The 22,675-nt window shown below is 39.4% G+C and overlaps 1 protein-coding gene across 1 annotated transcript in view; it reads right to left on the bottom strand.

The window, feature by feature from the left end:
• ATP11B (ATPase phospholipid transporting 11B (putative)) overlaps nucleotides 1–22,675 on the bottom strand; it is a 602,728-nt gene that overhangs the window by 341,886 nt on the left and 238,167 nt on the right. Inside the window, exons 13-14 of the mRNA XM_078665453.1 lie at nucleotides 5,911–6,069; nucleotides 460–635 (exon numbers count right to left, since the gene is read on the bottom strand). Coding sequence (XP_078521579.1) covers nucleotides 460–635; nucleotides 5,911–6,069 — 335 coding nt within the window. The remainder of the gene's footprint in view (nucleotides 1–459; nucleotides 636–5,910; nucleotides 6,070–22,675) is intronic.

The raw sequence follows: 22,675 nt of genomic DNA, 5'->3' as shown, positions 1-22,675 counted from the left end.
GAATTCTACAAGGTATCCTAGTGTCATGAGCTGTATGACTGGCAGACAATTAGAAGAACACAGCACAGTAGTTTTGTGTGATTGAGAGCTTTCATGTATATTTTTAAACAGTTTTTACACATCTGTAATAAAACGTTTGGTCTGATGGTTTATTTATATATTTTTCTTTTTTAAACCACTAACTCTCTAAGGGTATAAATATTCTTTACTTACACCATCTGCTATCAATTAAATTTTTAGTAACAGTCATGAAACGTGGACTTGTACCAGAGTGAACAACATCTTCTCTTCTAACACATGAATGCCAAATTAACCTAGGCTCTTGAAGATATATATTCTTAGGCAGCTTATAAAATAATAGTTATTTAAACAATTTGCAGAAAACATAAAACATCCTATTTATTAGAAAAATCCAACACACATTTTGAAGGACACAACCAACAAAAGTTTAATACTCACCTTCTAGAAGCTTCTATTAACGACTTCTCATCCGGTGAGGAAGCATAGTATTCCAGTTCAGATATTATTCCATTTGCATGCCAGGGGCCATCTCCTAAACCATCTGTTGCATCTTTACTTATATGGACTGTATGACACAAGGACACCGCTTTCAGGAACAGCTCTTCGTTTGGGCTCTAATAGAAAAAGAAACATGCTGACATGTCATTTGATCCCAACATGGAGTAAGAGTTTCAACTGCAATTTAATACAAAAAAGGGACATAATTAATACTACGTCATATTGCTCATTCTGGTTACTACTGCATTTTAGCTATTTAGTCCACTGTCATCTTCTTTCACACACCTAGGACATAATTCCTTTTGAGTAAAACAACTGGATCATCTGCAATAGCAATTCCTAACCAGTAAGATGGCATGTATGGCACTGCCATGTGCCCTGTTACAGCCCATTTAGATTTCATACCTACAATTTTTTTTATTTGTGTGATACAATTATATGTTCGGGTAGGCACAAGAACACAGTACTGATGAGTAGTTTCCTGAAAAAAATATGTATTTGTTAAAGTAGGGACTATGGACCCGATTTGGAGTTTTGGGGATGTGTTGCTCGGATACAAATGTGAAAGATAACCCGTCTTTCCGTATTGCAAGAGTAACACAGCATATGGTACATGTAATTAGGCAGGAAGCTATGCCATCTGCCAAACTCTAAATGAAGCCCTACATGTGTAATTTATTACTTTTAGGTCTTTGTATTTATTACTTATGTCTTAAGACCAAACACATTCAATTTATTGAAATCAGCTATGAAAACCAAAATACAAAATAATGTAATCAATCAAAAACATCTTTATTCGATTCATAAAAGAACAAACTATGTTAAAAATACATTATATCAATCTAGTACAATATTCCCCAAGAATTCCTACATTTGGAAACAGCTTAAATGGGTTTTACAGATTTTTACAAGTATATTCACACGAGTTTTAGGGTCCCTACCACAGTGCAGAAAACAAAAGGCATATTTGATAAAGTAAGACTACAATATATAAATAAAATACTAAAGTGCTTTAGTGCCTTACTACAATTTCGAAATGTAAAAACTTGACCCTTTAACCTTAGTATTAAAATCGGTTAAATAAATAAATAAATAACTATAAGTCTACTTTTCATCGAGTACTTCAATATAAAGTGCAATATGCAAGTGCAAAGGAGTATTCAACAGATTATTCCAACAGTGCAAGATTGTGTTCTAAAGTGCTCTAATACAAGTAGATATTTAAAACTTAAATCCTTTCTTCATTCTCATAAAATTGATGGCCAACAGGAATCTACTAATACCAAATACAATAAGTTGTGTATTATCAGTCTTTAGGATACGTAGCATATCGTTATACTTCCTAATGCCCAATTTCCTCCCCAACTGTTTTAGCCATTTTCTTCTAGCATTAAGATAGGTTGGGCAGAAAAAAAGGACATGTGCTACATCCTCTAAGTCACCCAAATGGCACATTTTACACATGCTATCTTCTTCGCTCTTCTGAGGCCTTTCCCATTTGAATGTAAATGTTCCACCTCAGAGGATACCGTACCTGAATTTCAGGTAGAGTATTTTTGCGAGTGGCGGTTCAATCTGATCTAAAAATGGTTTGAAGCAGGGAGTTGGCTTAAACATTAGAAATTCAGTTGTTAGTGAACCATGTTCACAATTCAAAGTGACTTTACGTAAAATAAAGTTCCAATAAACATTTTTTAGTTCCCTTTTAGATTCAACGGTCAGCGCACTAGGATCAGTCCAAAATTTTCTTAGGCCCAAATCCAAGAGCCATTTACGGACATTAGCCAACCAAGGGAATCTAACATGGGTATCCAATACAAGTAATTCTCCCAATGCCTGCCTGTAAATGAGAAGTTCCTCAGTAACCCGTATCCTTATCCAGTAAGATAGTGTCATCCAAACCGCCCTGTGTTCAATGCGTTTTAGCCCCAGATCATAGGTGTAAGGAATCAGTGGGGTATTTTGGGGAAGGGGTACCATCGCTCTTAAAGCCTTATTTTCTCCCACAGTTAATATAGAAAGTTGTTCTCCTCCCCATAATTCAGACCCATACAAAGCGGCGGTTTGCGCTCTGGATCTATAAACCTCCAATGCAGGTGTAATAGCCTTTATTCCAGTGGCATGAAGTTTTTTCAGAATGGGTGCTGCATATTGCGTTAAGATAGTCCTGGATTTTTTTATGTGTGGGTGCCATGAGATGGTAGAATCTATAGTAACCCCCATGTAAACAAAAGTGTTGACTCTCTCTAAATTAGCGCCATTCAGCATTATGTTACTCTTAAAACTTTTATGTGGCCTAATAGCCATATATTTTGTTTTTAGAGGATTTATTTCCAGGCCTTTTAATTTGCAGTACACATCAAGTTCGTTCAGTAAATTGTGCAATCCCCTGGGTGTCTGTGAGAGCAAAATAGTGTCATCTGCAAATGTCAAGGCGCATATATGAGTACCACCCAGTTTTGGGGAATCATGGTTTGTTTTTTGCAGAAACTCCACCATGTCGTTGACATAAAGGAGGAAGAAGGTGGCCGCCAGGACACACCCCTGGCGTACCCCCCTCCCAACCGGTATTTCATCCGTAAGCTCCCCACCTTTCCCCCAACACACCTTGGCAAATTGATCTTCATGGAGTCTAATAAGCTGCACCAGTATGTTTCTTGGAACCCCTTGTTTCAATAGATTTACCCACAAAAGGTCTCTAGGAATTGAGTCGAAAGCAGCCTTTAGGTCAATAAATGCCACGTATAGATTACTTTGTCTTAGTTTGGTGTATTTCCAGGCAATAGTTTGTAACCTAAATACCTGGTCAATGGTACTGGTTCTTTTCCTGAAACCTGCCTGGCAAAATGACAAAATACTGTTATCGACTATCCATTCATTTAGCTTTTCCAGTAACTGTTTATGAATAGACCTTTTGGGTGATATCTATTAGACTGATGGGTCTATAATTTGCGGGACCATTCTTATATATTGGGACAATCTCCGCACCCTTCCATGACAGGGGGATAGGCTGACCTTTACTTATTGCATTACATAATAAATTGAGGTATGGACCCCATACATCAGGAGCATGTATGAATAAATCCCCAGGGATTTTATCTGGTCCCGGCGCTTTGGACAGCTCAATGGCAGCTATAGCTTGCTCAGTATCTGCAATGCTAAAGTGTAGGGGTTCAAGGTCGCTCGGCACCATCAAGTCTTTGATAATACATTGATGCGCGCATACTACGGGCCCTGAACATGCATATAATTGTGCAAAATGGCTAAACCATGTTTTGGGATCTAGGTTGTGGTCCTGGACCGGTTTACTAATATTATTGCCATTTGCAACAATCTTCCAAAATAAGGTTTGAGCTCCTGTTTTTGCGGCGGCTAGCAGATCTTCCCAGCTTGAGTCCACCCAATTTCTACGTGCATTTTTTAATACCTGGTTATAAACTCTCCTTTCTAGTTTAACTTTTCCCGGTTCTTTCAACCTTAGCGCTTTAGACTCTTTTTAGCTTTCCTACAGTCTTCATTAAACCACGGGTTAGACAGAAATGTGTTATTACTATTAGGACATTTCCTTCTCCCTGACTTAGTTAAGTGAGGTTTGATATTTTCAATTAGTGATAAATAGATTTGAGTGATTGGTATGGGGTTCGAATCCTGATTTAAAAGAAAAGAAGAAAGAAGATCATACAAAATGTTATAAATAAGGGTAAGGGGTTCAAGTTTTCCTAATATTAATGGCCGTTTGACTGCCCTTTTATTATTACACATTATGGGCTGCAGATCCTCTTGATCAAGTATGGGCAAATTCTGGAAGTGGTCCCCCTTAAGAACTAAGCACAGCGGGAAGTGGTCACTTTCCCACCTGGGCTCTACTCTAAAATCGGTCACAAATGGCCAATGTACAGCACTAATCATAATGTAATCAATACAAGAGGATGATTGGCCCCTTGAAAACGTGTTTGACCGCATAAAATCAGAGGGGCATCTTCCATTACAGGACCGTAATCCTTTTTCTGTCGTAATGTCCAGAATCTGTAATGCAGAAACAGTACACCTCATTGGTGTTTCTGTTCTAAGTAAGGGGATGCCCAATGCCAGGTCTTCCTCATCAAAAACAGTTTCCATACCACTTAGCGGCTCATAACAGCAATTAAAATCGCCACCAATTATAGTAAAGCTATCAGGTGGAATTAAGTCAAGGATTTCTTCTAGTTGTTTAATTAGCCATGACTCTTTAGAGCGATCTCTCGGTCTTATATATGTATATATATTAAATAAGGAGATCCTCATTTTGTTAGGGAAATTTAAACTTAGTCCCTGAATTTCATTAGAGCCTGTGGACAAGGTTTGAATTACAGCGTTTACATGATTTTTAACCCATATTAAAAGTCCACCTGAGGGTCTTCCTCTCTTTGGATGTTTAGCTTCTATGCAGAAATATGCTGAAAAATTATTTAAACAAAGATGCAGACTGTTGGGTTTGAAATACAGAATCTCAATAGAGTGACTTCAGAGCACGACCTATAGGTATGACAAAGCCTTCTTTGGAGTTCAAGAGTGGGTGGACAAGGCTGAGTCCCGCTAGGACTTCTTGAGCTTCTCTTGGATTTGCCTAAGGAAATAAATTGAGAAGAACCTCGTGGGATACTGGCATGGGATCTTGGAGGGCTTCAATGTCCGGTTGCGAATGGCACTGGTGTGCATCAAGGCACAATAACTGCAAACCTTGGAATCATGGTTCCGCCACAGGTAACTATATGTGGTCAGTCACAGACATTTGTTTGGGATATTCTGCACAGGTTTTAAAAGCAGTAGATTTGAGAGGCAACAAATTTACCTTGCACACTGTTTTTCAACAGAGTTTTTTTGTGCATCAATGTGAAAAGGGGTAGCTTCAGATATGCGTCTGTTGGCACGGAAAGAAAGGAACTGATGTCATGGTGCATGGGTGGCGGCTATCTAGGCCAGGGAAAGTCACATCAGGAGCAGAATGTCGTTGATGCGGAGCCGCTGGCGTCATCTGCCAGCGTGCAGGGGTACTGCTGAAGGATTTCTAGATCCTGTCTGATGCCTCTGGGAGTATTCTATAGATGAGGAATCGGAGGTTAGAGGTCTCTAAATAACACTGGTCAATCTTTAAATAAATTATTATAAAAAGGCTATAAGACATAACTAACTAGTTAGAAACAGGAAAGAGCAAATTTGGAGGAAGAAAGAAAGAAGTTGAGCCCCATATAGCCCCCTGGGCATTCACTGTTCAAATATGAAAGCAGGGTTAGGCTTCTGTAAATTAGAGCATTTACTGGCTTCTCCTTCAGGTATTCTATTTCTGCGGTGTAGACATAACTGAAATACAGAAATGAGTAGTCTAGAAATTGTGATAAAAATGGTTCTTACAAGGTTCGGAAGTGATCCATCTAGAAAGTCTTCTGTCACCCCTTCAGGAACAAGTCGACCACTGATCTCCTGGTATTTAATGCCATTAATAGAGCATTCCCGAAACTGCATCTCATTTTCTGTCAAAGTACCTGTTTTATCTGTAAACACATATTCCACCTACAAAGAGACATTTAAAAAAACATTATATTGGAGAAATAATCACTTTAAACAAACAATAACATATGTTAGATAAATACTAACAACATTGGTTCCCCAAATCAATCTGCGTTCATCCTCTTAATCCAGGACTGAGCACATCTGTCTTAATTCACTGAGCCAAAGACACGATAAATAAATATTCGAATATAATTGGCTGAAGTGAGCAGCCATAGTATGTTCTGCTCTCTAACCCAGAGCCACCCACTCACCCGTTCAGGTGAGATATACATATACATACACACACATATATATATATATATATATATATATATATATATATATATATATATATATATATATATATATATATTCACTGACAAAACCATAGGTTTCAGGAGTTATATAGTTAGGAATTAGTTTTTAAAAAACCTTTGAAATTCACTCAAAAAACTATAAGTTTTAGTGGTGTTATAGTTAGCTGGACATTTTACTCATACAAAACCAATGAAATTGCTCCTATATAGTTAGTTGTACTAACTATATTTCGCGCACCCGCAATCCACTGCTGATGATGTCACATATTAGATCATTCATGACATGGTCAGTGACATCACTGATGACATCTCAAATGACATCACTGATGACATCATCCAGTGAATGTGGTTTGCTTCGTTATTTAAATATGCATTATATATATAGCAATTTACATTGAAGAATGAGTGGAATTATATAAATAAATATTTGGATGGAGGATTTAGTAGCAGTGTAATTGACTGTTTACTTGACCAATTTATAATGCCTCACTAAATATAGTGGATAGTGACTAAACTGTGTGAATATCTGTATCACTTTGTCAGTTGTTGTGTAAACGGATTCTACAGTTGGTTACTAGCTATGTGAAAGTCTATATTAGTTATTGATTAGTTAACTGAGTATTTGGATGGGAGTGTGAAAGTGTGTGTGGTTCGGTGGGGGGTGTGTGACTGTCCAAAGATGTGTGAATAGTTGATTCAGTAGATATATGAAGTTAAAACTACATGTTCTAACAGTTTGGGTGAGGGAATCTCTTTATGGGTGTGGTGATGAGCAAATATATTTCTCAAAGGTGCAGGTCCAACAAACTAGAAACATAAAAGGCAGTGTATGTGTCAGTTGTTGTATATAAATAAGTATACATAAGACACAATGATTGTGTGAGTGACTGTATGGATAACTATACTTGTAATAATGATTTTATAATTCACTAAGTATGACTTACTATCTAAATGAATAGAAGAAGTGGTGTTTGTATAAGTGTTTTGCTAAGTAAATATGTAAGTATGATCCATTGTTTGCATAAGTGAGTAGGATGACTTCATATGTGAATAGGATGCGTGCTGTTTAATGTCGATATAGATGTATAAGTATTTTTGATAGTGTTCTATTGTTCATTGACAGCATGTATGAGTGAATCCATAGGTAAGTGATTAGATGTGTGTATACATCTATGAATCACTGAGTGGATTTTTAGATACTTGTATTGCTGTGACAATGGATTTAAATATGATACTCTGTATTTTACAAACAGTGATGAAAAATTGTAATAGTGTATGAAAAGGTGTATGTGATTGTCACGTGGATGATGTCATCAGTGATGTCACTGACCATGTCATGAATTATCTAATATGTGACATCATCAGCAGTGGATTGCGGGTGCGCGAAATATAGTTAGTACAACTAACTATATAGGAGCAATTTCATTGGTTTTGTACGAGTAAAATGTCCAGCTAACTATAACACCACTAAAACTTATAGTTTTTTGAGTGAATTTCAAAGGTTTTTTAAAAACGAATTCCTAACTATATAACTCCTGAAACCTATGGTTTTTTCAGTGAATTTCAAAGGTTTTTTAAATGCTAATTCCTAACTATATAAGGCCTGAAACCTATGGTTTTTTCAGTGAATTTCAAAGGTTTTTTAAATGCTAATTCCCAACTATAACTGGTGTGTAACCTATGGTTTTTTCAGTGAATATATATATATATATAAAATTTCTATGGCAAAATGAAACCCCTCATTTTGTTCCTTTTCAAATTAAATGTATTAAGTGTTACCACTTCATTCCAATCAAGATGACTTCAGGTGTGCCATACTTTTGTCATAAGTAAGACTGTTAGCGTTCTAGTTGTTCTTTAGAACACTCTGGGACATTCTGTCATTGGGCTATAGTTGGGCTACATCTGGCTGATATTTGGGCTACATTTGTTTTTTTTGTCTCTGGTGGCCATCTTTGGGCTACATTGGGCTACATTTAGGCTCTAACATATATATAGCCCAATGTAGCCCAATATATATTTTTTCAAAGTTAATTTTCGTAAAAACAACTGGAGCACATATCTTGAGACATAGCAAAGGCACATTGGGCTACCAGTCCCTACAATTTTGCCAAGTTTGGTGGAAAACCATTCAGCCGTTCGGGCTAAAAGTGAGTCCAACCGCCCTATGGAAATTAACATGGGGAAAACACGTTTTGGGACCCCCCTTTTTATCTCGGCCCCCGCTTGACGAATCCCCCCCAAACTTCCAGGGAAGGAGCGGAGCGCTGCGAGGCAAAGTTAAGGAAAATTTCATGAAGATTCCTCAACCGGCGCCAAAGTTATTCCCAATAGAATGTTGCGATTTCCCTATGGAAAACAATCCTAGCTATATATATACCTACTGGCTATCGCCAGTAGGTAATAACATTTCTACGGCAAAATGAAACCCCTCATTTTGTTCCTTTTCAAATTAAATGTATTAAGTGTTACCACTTTATTCCAATCAAGATGACTTCAGGTGTGCCATACTTTTGTCATAAGTAAGACTGTTAGCGTTCTAGTTGTTCTTTAGAACACTCTGGGACATTCTGTCATTGGGCTATAGTTGAGCTACATCTGGCTGATATTTGGGCTACATTTGGGCTCTTTTGTCTCTGGTGGCCATCTTGGGAGATTGCATATCAGAATTTTTTTAATGAAATATAAGAGGATTTGAGAAGTCACTCAAAATGTGCCCTAATTTTTCTTTCTTCAGCACTAATCATAATTTCTATGGCAAAATGAACCCCCTCATTTTGTTCCTTTGCAAATTAAATGTTTTAAGTGTTAACACTTTATTCCAATCAAGATGACTTCAGGTGTGCCATACTTTTGTCATAAGTAAGACTGTTAGCGCTCTAGTTGTTCTTTAGAACACTCTGGGACATTCTGTCATTGGGCTATAGTTGAGCTACATCTGGCTGATATTTGGGCTACATTTGGGCTCTTTTGTCTCTGGTGGCCATCTTGGGAGATTGCATATCAGAATTTTTTTAATGAAATATAAGAGGATTTGAGAAGTCACTCAAAATGTGCCCTAATTTTTCTTTCTTCAGCACTAATCATAATTTCTATGGCAAAATGAACCCCCTCATTTTGTTCCTTTGCAAATTAAATGTTTTAAGTGTTAACACTTTATTCCAATCAAGATGACTTCAGGTGTGCCATACTTTTGTCATAAGTAAGACTGTTAGCGCTCTAGTTGTTCTTTAGAACACTCTGGGACATTCTGGCATTGGGCTATAGTTGGGCTACATCTGGCTGATATTTGGGCTACATTTGTTTTTTTTTGTCTCTGGTGGCCATCTTTGGGCTACATTCGGCTACATTTGGGCTCTAACATATATATAGCCCAATGTAGCCCAATATATATTTTTTCAAAGTTAATTTTCGTAAAAACCACTGGAGCACATATCTTGAGACATAGCAAAGGCACATCGGGCTACCAGTCCCTACAATTTTGCCAAGTTTGGTGGAAAACCATTCAGCCGTTCGGGCTAAAAGTGAGTCCAACCGCCCTATGGAAATTAACATGGGGAAAACACGTTTTGGGACCCCCCTTTTATCTCGGACACCGCTTGACGAATCCCCCCCAAACTTTCAGGGAAGGAGCGGAGCGCCGCGAGGCAAAGTTGAGGAAAATTTCAGGAAGATTCCTTAACCGGCGCCAAAGTTATTCCCAAAAGAATGTTGTGATTTCCCTATGGAAAACAATCCTAGCTATATATACCTACTGGCTATCGCCAGTAGGTAATATATATATATATATTTAGGACCTATGAAAACAAACAAAAAATGCAATAAGTTCCCCAGATTTCCTGGAAAAATCGCTATCCGATAAGATCTACAACAACACACTCCCCAATAACATCAAGGGCATGGTATTTCTTCAATTCAATTACCACGAAATAGTGAAACAACTTAAGCCTACCAATTACTATAATACTCTTTCACCATATTTCTGAAAACTGATTTTCACTTCTAGTGCTCACATTGTGTAAAGTGATCAATGGTTCACTTCTGCAAGGTATTTTTCCAATCATCCAGAAAACGGGGCAGATTTCAGCAGTCTCAAAAAAACTGAACGTGAACCCTGACATCTGAAACTATATACCTCTTACCAATTCACCATGGCTAAGCAACACAATAGAGAAACGTGTATCCATTCAATTGATCTCATACATAAACTAAATCTCCCTACTGGCAGACCACTACTGCGAATGGGATACAGCACAGAAAATGTCATGTAGAAAGCACCTGGCTACATCAACTGGATACTTGATGAAGGCGACTCGTGCAGCATTTAACACTGTTGACCATCAGACACTGAATGATACTTTAGAAAAAGTATGTGCTTCTAAAGTCTAATCTAGTCCTAAAGTGGCAAAATGAATAAATTACACAGCATCCACAAGGTTGTTAATGGAGTTCTGTAAAGGATCCATCCTCTCGCCATCTCTTTTCAACTTATACTTAAAACCTTTGAGCGACCTCCTAGGAGTCACAGGAATCAAAATAAACCAATGTGTAGATGAAACACAAATATTCCTAGTGTTCTAATCTTTACAAGACATAACCCCCATTTAAACGTACCTCAGAAAATTGCAAAATTGTATGATAGAAAATGTCTTTATTTTAAACCCAGAACAAAAACTAAGTAAATCATCTCATCTACATAAAATCACAAAATGAACAGTAATTTATGAAAAAATACTCCCGATAGACTGCTTCTTCCCAGTCTGTTTACCCACTATAAAATCTGTAGGAAATACGCTGGCTAACACACTGTCAATTACACCTCATATTAAAGAGTTACCTCGTTCAGCAAATTTTTACCTGCGTGCTCTAACCAAATAAAATAACTGCTGTGGCCAATAAGCTAAAAATAGCAGCCCATTCACTTGTTATAGTTCGTCTCAATCTCCGAAATGCTATGGTCCCAGGAATAACACGAGCTTCTCCCTACTACAATTCAGGGGATCTTACAATAAAACATTGGACAATATTACACCAATATTCAGAGAGTTTTACTAGTTACTCCTGTAAGCTCAAATCAAGTTAAAAATGTGATGCCGGCGTATAGGGTCCTCAACTGAACAGTTATATGACCAACTTATTAAAAACATCAATCAAGTAGAAAATAATCTCCAGCTGGAGACACTTAAATTCAGAACTTTCAAAGCCACGAAGATGTGCTTTAAAGAACAGCAACTGGAACTCTTCACTCAGACAACTGAGAACACATCCTATTCTGCCATTGGTCACACCCCTGACCTGGACAGACCACTCTGTAATAACTTGCACCATTCAGATCAGGAAATCCAACTGTAGGGACACTGGCTCCCGTACCCCTAAACAGATTCGGACATGGAAGAACATCGATGCTCATCTTCTTCAAACAAGTCTCTCCTCCACCCAATACATATCCACAGCAGATCCCGAAATAGCATCCAACATTTACTCCGCCTGGTTACACGATGCTTTTAGTACTTTGGTACCACCTAAAAAGGTCTCTACTGATCGAAGGGTCCGTTCTGCACCCTGGTTCTCACAGGGATTGAGACTCGAAAAACAACGTTACAGAAATTTAGAGACACACTCACGTAAAGACTATGGTAATAATGCCAAAGCATTATACAAGGACACAATGATTAAATATAAATATCTCATCGTTACAGAAAAAAGCAAATACTATCTCACAAAATTGAGTCGGCCCAAACCTCCACGTCGTTATATGTAGTACTGTCTTAGTCCAGCCCATGTCTTTTATGTTGAATTGAAACACAGCACTGATGGCAATGTGTTTTCATTTTCTCTCCAGTACTCGAGAGCACGCACGGACGGCTTTCTAAAAACCGAATTGATTTATGCAAAGTGGCACACCACTAAAGGGTGAGTGCCTTGGTAGTACTGATCTTTGGTAAACCTCCATGCGTGTTGGTTCCAAATACTGAGCCCTCAAATTCTTTTGTTACAGGTGTCCGTCTACACGGCTGGGGTTACATGCATACAATGTAACTTAGCTTTTTCCTTTTATCCTTTTTTCCCGTCCTGATGAAGACCCGTCCATGAGGATACAAACTGCCCTTCATATCCTTGGGTCGAAACGTCGACAATCTCCCTCTTGTTGAGCCTGCATCTCGACTGCCCTTGCCCACTCCACTCCCACTGAAGATACAAAGTTTTGAATAAACTGACCGCCGCAAAGTAAAAAAACTGACACTTCTTTGCAATAACCATTGAGGGCAGGCTCTCTTTTTTCAAAACCAATGACTCAATAACAATTCTGTGATTTATCATTTCCCGACCTCTTGGTCTCCTTTCTCCTTCACATGAGCACTGACTTTCCCACCCTATATGCTCTATCTTTCTTTTGGTAACCCCATTTGATTTTTGCAATGATTGTATATTTGTGTATTAGAAAAATTTGAAATTTATATATATATTTTTACTGAGAATAAATTGTAGAGTTTTCTTTCCTCTACTTTTACAACATTTGAATCGATTGTTTGTGTGTATATTGGACACCTGTTTGTTTGTTTCTCTTTGGGCTATTTGTGTTTCTGTTCTTAAAATTTTTTTCATTGCAGGATCTATGCTGCATGATAAAAAGAATTGAAAAAGTTTTTTGAATTAATATCAAACATTGTGTGTGGAATTTGATGTCTAGGACCACCTTTTCTATAATAACCAATACCCAGGTCCTAGGACTTTAATTGGGTTACCCCATATATCATAACGATCTCTTGTGCAGGAATTCCTGCGAGGGTGTTTTGTGTGTTAAATGTACTCAACGTGTGCAAATTGTATATGAGTGTTTATCACGAAGAATTGAGTTAGGTTATGGCTGAAAAAGACACTCTTACCTACAGTGAGGAGTATATTAATAAACTTATTGAGGCCCAGAAGGGTGGTAGTTTTTTAGGGCGCTCTACAGCTCCCATTGACCTCACTTTGAATGACAAAATCAATAAAGTTGAGAGATTAGAGAAAAAGTTAATTCGTACTAGGCTACATGGCCATGTATTGACTCAATACTTGCAGGCAAATGTGATTCCGATAGGTCTACAGGTGAGAAACGAACCGGCCATATTTATTGACAATCCCAACTTCAAGGGCAAATTCAGTTTCATCAGTAACAATTGCTCCAGGCACTGGATGGTGCTTGGAGTTGAGACCGCCCTTGAAGAAGTGGAACGACTGATAAAAGAAATTGCAGACCTTAGGAAGGAGATAATAGACGACAAGGCCTTGAACAACGCTAAAGAAGCGTTGGAACGTCTAGAAAAAACATTAAAAGACTTTGATACTTTCACCCAGTCGACCAAATTGGACAAACTAGCAAAGGATCTAAAGTTTTATGACAAGAAAACTGTCTATCCTTATCTGGCGGAAGGGTATTACAAGCAAGAGTCTCAGGGGAGGTTTTCAACAAGGGGGAGGGGTGGTTACAGGAAGTATACCACTTTTTCCGACTCCTCTGCCACCAGCAACTCGGAAAACGAGCAGGAAAGACCAGGCACCAGCAGTAATCTATACCCTGACTACTCAAATACTTTTTTAGAGGAGGAACAATGGGGAGGTTACCAAGGCAGAGGCCGTCCCTGGGGGAGACCCAGGGGCCGTGGACAATCGAACTGGAATCAAGGGAGGGGTGGAACAGGAAAGAAACAGGTCCACTTCAGACAGGAACAGCATGGGGAAATCAGAACACGGCAGAAACATTACAGATGGTAGCTTTTCAACCCGAGACTATACAGAGCAGCTCGATAATCAATTTGTCCACCTATACCCTGAAACCAGAGGAGGCAAAAATACTTGAAAAGGGCCTTTCTTTTGTCCCCACGAGCATTCCCAACACATTCAACTTGAAGACTGAGTTACACCAGTTTTTTAGGAAGGTGAGACTGAAACATCATTTTAATAAAGTCCCTTTCAAACCAGTCTTCAGCAACACCGGCCTACGACCCCCATCTACTTTTACGCCATCAGCACAAATGATATCCAATAAAATTCTGGCATTTGAGCAGGTAGTGATGAGGGACATCAACCAGGTGCTGGCCAAGAAGAAATACACGAAATTCAACACTAGCAGACAAGAGAGACTGGCTCTGGAAACTCTTAAACAAAACCCTGATATTGTGATCAAACCAGCCGACAAGGGTGGGGCGATCGTTATACAGAGCAGGGATGATTACAAGCATGAGATAATCTCACAGCTTGAGGTGGAAGGCAACTATAAAAAACTCCAAGCAGATCCAACCAATGAGATAAGCACCGATATTAAATCCATCACTAGCAGGGCCTTAGAGGCTGGTTTTCTGACTAAACACGAATACCAGTACCTCAATAATAGCCACCCCAGGCTACCGACGATTTACACGCTCCCTAAGGTGCACAAGCGTCTAGAGAAACCCCCGGGACGACCGATCGTCTCCGGTTGTGGTTCAGTGCTTGAACCTCTCTGTAAGTACGTGGATATATTTATAAAACCTATTGCTGAGGCAACCACGGCTTACCTAAGAGATACCATGCAGGTAATACAACTGGTGGATGAGTACCCATTTGACCGCAATAAAAACCTTTTGGTAACAATGGATGTAACTTCGCTTTACACCAATATCCCACAAGAGGCTGCACTTGAAGTCATCAAAGGGGTTCTGGAAGAGAGGCCGAGACCGTGTCAGGTCCCGACTACCTTTATTCTGGATCTTCTAGAAATTGCCATGAAGAAAAATTTCTTCTACTTTGATGGAGACTACTATGTCCAAACAAAGGGCGTAGCCATGGGGGCAAGCTTTGCCCCGGATCTAGCTATAATATTCATGAACGCCTATGAACATAACTTTATACTTAATGAGACCAACCCCTTCCATGGTAACATCGTCCTATATCGACGCTATATAGACGATGTTTTGATGATATGGCAGGGCAGTGAGGAACTGTTGAAGGACTTTCATGTTTGGCTTAATAGCCGATCCAATGATATTCAGTTTTCACTTGACTTTAGTGATAACCAGATTAATTTCCTTGATATCAGCATAGTTGAAGATGAGGGACACCTCAGAACCACACTCTATAGAAAACCTAGCGAAAGAAACACCCTCCTTCGGTACACAAGCCATCATCCTCGCAACCTCAGGGATAACCTACCCTTTGGGCAGTTCCTGAGGTTGCGTAGGAATTGTAGCCGTAAGGTTGATTTCTTCAATGAATCTTCGCTACTAATTGAGCGTCTGGTGGACAGAGGTTATCCAAGGAGATTGCTCAAGAAGGCCCGAAAAAAAGCTTGGTTCTGCCACAGGGAATTCCTCCTCGAACCAAAAACAAGAGAGAAGGATACCAACAGCAGAATGACCTGTGTCACTACTTTTAACACCAGGAGTAGTGACATTAAGAGAATCATAAATGGGCATTGGCATCTAGTGGCAGATGAGATAGGGATCCCTGACCCTCCGATGCATGCATTTAGAAGAGGAAGGAGTGTGAGGGACTATGTAGTCCGATCGCTCCTGCACAGTAAACCTAGCAACATACAAACAACCCTTTGGAACACTCCACCAGTAATCGGCCACTATAAATGTGGCTCGTGTAAAGCCTGTCCCATGACTTTGGAAATTAAACAGTGTACGTACAACAACTACACCCACACCATGCGCCAACAAACCAACTGCAACTCAGCTGGCGTTATTTATGCAATCAGATGCCCTTGCGGGTTTCTATATGTTGGTCAGACCATACAGAAGGCAAAAGCCCGCATTCTGCAACATGTAAGCAGAATTCGCTGTAAGGTACAAGGGGCCCCCTTGGTGGATCATTTTCTGACTTTTGGACATCCACCAGAGAGCATCCGTTGGTGGGTCCTGGAGAAAGTCCAAGTTAATGTAAGGGGTGGAAATTTTGCCAGTACACTTAGCCTTCGAGAATGCAAATGGATGCATATTTTTGATACGGTTAATCGGGGCCTTAATGAATATGAGGAAACGACAAGACAAATGGCTACCCTGTATTAAGATCTTTGCTGTTTTCTCTCTTGTCGTGGGCAAGCATAGGAAAATGTATATGATTCTGTTATCTGCATGTATATAATTCGTTTTACATCTTGTAAAAATGTATTGTGTTATTTGTTTTCGATGTCATACGTTTTCCTAAATCTTCCCTACACGTGAAGTCTGTCTTCTAAACAAATCTGCATGTATATGATTCGTTTTACATCTTGTAAAAATGTATTGTGTTATTTATTTTCGATGTCATACATCTTCCCTACACGTGAAGTCTGTCTTCCAAACAATTACACTTGTTGCTAGGCAACGACGGCGCCTCTTACATGCCGTCTCAGTGACGCGCACGCTCTCCCAACGTCCACTGCTTAATTTGGCGCCGTTTGAGCCCGTCGCAGCAGTTGCTGACCCACAGACTCCCAGAGATAGGCCACGCAGTACTACTGAGCAGGTACGCTTGGGTTAACAAGCTTTTTCTGTTTTTAACTTTTGGTATGGTGCCCTATTTACTGAAATACACATTATTGTCTACAGACACAGCGTGTATTGGGTTCAACGGACTAATCGATTGCCCTACGAAGCGAGGGCGAGGGCCACTAGCATGTTGGAGTGTTCTCCACGCAGCAGCCGCGGACAAACAGACCCCCAGAGATAGGCCACGCAGTGCTATTGAGCAGGTACGCTTGGGTAAACAAATTTCCCTTCCTGTTAACTTTTGGACTGGTGTTCTATTTACTGAAATACACATTATTGTCTACAGACACAGCGTGTATTTTGTTTGACGGACTGATCGCTCATCATCGGTCGCGCACAACAGCGAGGGTGAGTGCCACCAGCGTGGTCGAATGGTTCCATGTAACGCCGTTATATGTAGTACTGTCTTAGTCCAGCCCATGTCTTTTATGTTGAATTGAAACACAGCACTGATGGCAATGTGTTTTCATTTTCTCTCCAGTACTCGAGAGCACGCACGGACGGCTTTCTAAAAACCGAATTGATTTATGCAAAGTGGCACACCACTAAAGGGTGAGTGCCTTGGTAGTACTGATCTTTGGTAAACCTCCATGCGTGTTGGTTCCAAATACTGAGCCCTCAAATTCTTTTGTTACAGGTGTCCGTCTACACGGCTGGGGTTACATGCATACAATGTAACTTAGCTTTTTCCCTTTATCCTTTTTTCCCGTCCTGATGAAGACCCGTCCATGAGGATACAAACTGCCCTTCATATCCTTGGGTCGAAACGTCGACAATCTCCCTCTTGTTGAGCCTGCATCTCGACTGCCCTTGCCCACTCCACTCCCACTGAAGATACAAAGTTTTGAATAAACTGACCGCCGCAAAGTCAAAAAACTGACACTTCTTTGCAATAACCATTGAGGGCAGGCTCTCTTTTTTCAAAACCAATGACTCAATAACAATTCTGTGATTTATCATTTCCCGACCTCTTGGTCTCCTTTCTCCTTCACATGAGCACTGACTTTCCCACCCTATATGCTCTATCTTTCTTTTGGTAACCCCATTTGATTTTTGCAATGATTGTATATTTGTGTATTAGAAAAATTTGAAATTTATATATATATTTTTACTGAGAATAAATTGTAGAGTTTTCTTTCCTCTACTTTTACAACATTTGAATCGATTGTTTGTGTGTATATTGGACACCTGTTTGTTTGTTTCTCTTTGGGCTATTTGTGTTTCTGTTCTTAAAAATTTTTTCATTGCAGGATCTATGCTGCATGATAAAAAGAATTGAAAAAGTTTTTTGAATTAATATCAAACATTGTGTGTGGAATTTGATGTCTAGGACCACCTTTTCTATAACAAACCTCCACCAAGCAGCTATTTCAGGTAGTAACCAAACTTTCCAATCCTCCGACGGGTACTACCACTGAAGTCTCACCGGCCTTCTGTAATAGTCTTGCTAATTTTTTTGAAGACCAGGTCAGTCAAATTTTGCTCAAACTTTTCAACCCACGTTAATTCAGATCTGCCCACCTCTAACAATTTAATCAATACTCCCCCCACGGCATTTGCAGAATTCAGTAAGGTTTCATCTGAGCAGGTACAAGAGCTCATCCTCTCCAACAAATCAGGATCCCCCTTGGGCCCCTGTCCCCCTTCTATTCTGAAACTTATCCCGGATACCATTGCCACAATCCTCGGTGACATTTGTAAACTAATGTTTCACACTGGCTCCTACTCTTCGGTTTGGAAAAAGGCCATCATCAAACCCTTACTCAAAAAATCTAACCTCGAGCAAATGGGATGAAGTTAACCTCTTACGCCGATGACACCAAACTTGTGTTGGCAGTCCACAATGATGGACTGGAAGTGGTGGCCAGTTTTCAAGAGGGAATGCGAGCCATCAGCTCCTGGATGTCACTTAACTGCCTGAAGTTGAACTCCGATAAAACCGAGGTAATGACTTTTGGTAGTTTATCCCCCAGTTGGTCCCCTACTTGGTGGCCAACCGATTTGGGACCACCTCCTCAACCTGTTATTAAGGTCAGGAATCTTGGAGTAATGTTCGACAACAAGCTCTCATTCATCCACCATGTAATCTCGGTGGTTTCCTCATCCTTCTTCATTCTCAAAATGATTAGGAAACTCCTTCCTTTCCTCCCTTCGAGCGCAGCAAAAACACTCATGTGCACATTAGTTATGTCGAAGATCGACTATTGCAATGGCCTCCTCCTAAATGTCCAGGAGAAAGTCATAAATAAACTGCAACTTGTTCAAAACTCAGCTGCCAGAATACTGTCTGGCACGACTAAGTTTAAATCTATTTCTCCAGACATACGCCAACTCCACCGGCTAACAATCAGAAGCCAAACTAAATTCAAAGCATTCTGTATCTCATATAAAGCGATTAACAACTCCGGACCGGAGTTCTTTAAAAAATCACTATGCCCCTACACTCCCAATAGACCCTTGGGTTCCTCCTCAGCTCGCTTCCTAACTGTTCCACGTACTAAGAAATCTTCATGGGGAGACAGATGCTTTACAGTTGCTATGGCAAAACTATGGATCACCCTCCCTTTTCACATCAGGGTCAGTCCCTCCCTTCTGACATTTAGGAAGCTAGTAAAAACTTGGCTTTTCAACCAGTAATCACTCATTCCAACTGTCTGCTCTATCATTTCTCAGCGCAGAGACACCTCCGGGTAGTTGTGCGCTATACAAATTGCATAAATAAACAAAAACAAATCTTTCAGAAATGGGTCCAAAGCTCAAATGAAACTGTATTTGACTGCTAACATTCTCACCATATTTTTGACAGTTTGCTTCTCGTATATGAATTCCTTGAATTCTACCTCCTGGTGCTCCCTGCTTATAGGCTCTTGAACAAACTTCATTCTATGATCAGTTGTGGTTAGCCCTTCCCTTACCAAAACTTGAATAAGACGAAAGCTTCTTTTCCCAAAGAGGTAGATTTAAGACAAGCAATTTTTATATATGTGATTTTACACTATCATGATATTAAGTGTACAACAGCACTACATAAAACTACAAAATAAAAGCAGATCTAATGAATAAATCTAAAAAGGGATTTCCAGTTTACCAGGAGGAATACTTTCACCAAGTTAAAAAATAAGGTGACTTGAAGTGTTAACAGCATCAGCATACCATAAAATGTTGATTAGTTATTAGAAGTCAAAAAGCAATTTTAGTGTCTTCCCCACCCTGGCAGCTTGCAACTGACTACGCCACACACGGAGCGCTGTAGTGCACCTCTTTATTCCTCAGAATGTAACCATTAACTGATTTGCAATTCGTCACCAACTTTATTTAATCACACCTAGACACACCCCAGCGCTAACGTCATTCCAGAAGGGTCCCCGCTATACAAATATATACAAGTCACTACAGCGATCAAGAGAGGATTTTGCCTGATTAAGGGGGTATACATGTGTCTTGTGTATTTACACATTTTACAGAATCCTTACCTATATCTTAAAATCAGAGGTATCCAGGGTTAAGGAAATCGCAAATTGAAGGGGGAGAAGATCTGTCCATTATTTGATTAAAGGAGAGGGTCAATTTAGGAGCTAAAGACACAAAAACTATGATCAGCTTTGCTGCAAAATCCATTGCATGTTGGGGGCCTTTGTAGATGCCAGTGACATTACTGTGGTCCAAACCTCAGCTTAAGACCGACATCTAGGAGGTTTTAATCTTCATCTGGTGTGATCTCATATTACTAAAGGAGTGCCATTTTCTGGTAAAACAAAATTACATAAAAACAGGAGCTTTAGACTTAGGTTCCTCAAAGATGTCAGTTCTGACATCACAGACCCTACTGTTTTTTAACAGTTCCATGAACAATTATGTTTACTGGATCCCATTCCTCAAATCTATCTGATTTCCAGTCTGGCCATTCAGGACATCCACTCCTCTCACTACTTACTAAAATTTTAATAAAAGCAGGACTGGAGTCTCACACTACATTACTGAGAAATGTTACATTCAGTTACCCAATTCCTTTGTGTACCTCGGATCAGACTTTGTCCTCCTTGTTCCCTTAGTAATTACAACAAAAAAACAAATTGAAGGTTTTTCAAACAATTGAGCATTTCTTTTCAGCAACATTCGCGGATAAGATTCCTTCAAAAAGACCCAATCAGTTCTTCATGGCATCCTGTTATCTTAATTGATACTGGTCTGTTGCTCATGGTACGCTAAACACTTGGGAGGAGAACTTATAGCGCAGCCAGGAAGATTTCTGCTTAAGACCGAGAGAAAATAAAAACAAATGAACCCTAGTCTGGCTTTATGATTTTGGACTTGTATGTGAAAATACAGTTGCATTCAGATTCTTGAAATTCTATTGTGGATAGCAAGTACAAGGGAACATTCCGTAGTAGTAAAATAGGTGACGAGAAACCCCAATCACTCCAGCATCATTTCCTCCAATGATCTGGGGTTGTCTAGTTTTCAACATGATTGCTACCAACAGTTAAGCACTCTGGAGTCTGGTAGGGTTTTCGTGTAATAATAATGCATATTATATGCAAGAAAGACCTGACTGGATGCGAACATCATAAATATTGGAGAATGTGAGGAATAAGAACACGGACTAGAAGCAGGATAACTGAACGATAAAGAATGCATGCTTCATCTGCATGTTTTTCAGTTTACAAACTCAATGTTTTTTGACTGTTAAAACTAACAGGACACAGAAGAAAAACGTTCTACTTTTCTGGTGCAAGTTTTGTGAACATTCCTGCTGGAAGGGAGAATGACTCAGTAGAGATCGGTTTCGGCAGGAATAAAAGATGCATCAGCTTTCAATAGATTATGTGAAAAAGGGCATGGTTTGCACTTTTTTGGAGAAAACCAGAAGCTGAGCATGTGACCTACTCACTCCATAAGAACCCAATACTAAGAAAGGTATAAAAAAAAGGTTGCAGGGGTAGGGGTAGACACATGGAACAGCTGCTGAGGGCAGATGATGATGTCCTGATGATAATCCAATGACAGTATAAGGAATGCAGGGTAACTGTCCGTTGCTTTACATATTTTAGGTTGAAACAACTAATACAGTTAACTATTTGAGGCTTTCGTATTCAAACGGCCCAGCGCAGTGAACCTAAGTGAATTTTCTAACCTAACATGTTCCTTGAGACATAATTTGTTGTGTTAAGAGAATATGTGCAGCCTAAGTGATAGGGTCAATTTCCTATGGGTACTATGAAGGCCATTCTGTGTTGACAGAATGAATGTCTACGTTATCCCTGCCTGCCAAATGCCACCCGCCCACATTGAGGGTTTGTTGTGGCTTGTGCCTTACCCTATATGGTCGAACAAATCATTTAACTGAAATATCGTTGATAAGGACCAAAGCATCTTTCAACTACAGGCAAAAAATCTTGACCATGCTATGCTCAGCAATTACACCTAGAAAATTGAATTCAAGAACATTTTGGGCTGGGCACAATATTTCCTGAAAACAGTTACTATTCACAGGTAAATCAGTATCAATAATGGAATGGGCTCTTTAAAATAAATATTTGAAAACTAAGTGTTTTTGCTGCAATTGCACAGTATTCTTCCCAGTGCAGACTATAAAAGTCAACAAGTAGTTGAGTATAAAACACAACCGCCATAATATGTTGATGTGCTGAAAATACCTGCAATTCATTTCTCATCTTAAGCATTTTTAGCAACCTGACTGCAATACTAAAAGTTGTGTCAAGCAATAATATATTTCCCGATTTGCACAACAGGAATTGGGATGTGCACTATTGAAATATATTTGGAAATTAGGTGGTCTTGCTACAACTGTAC

This window comes from Lissotriton helveticus, chromosome 11 (assembly GCF_964261635.1).
Source record: "Lissotriton helveticus chromosome 11, aLisHel1.1, whole genome shotgun sequence".
Classification (NCBI taxonomy): Eukaryota; Metazoa; Chordata; class Amphibia; order Caudata; family Salamandridae; genus Lissotriton; species Lissotriton helveticus.
This window is presented reverse-complemented; position numbering and strand designations above follow the sequence as displayed.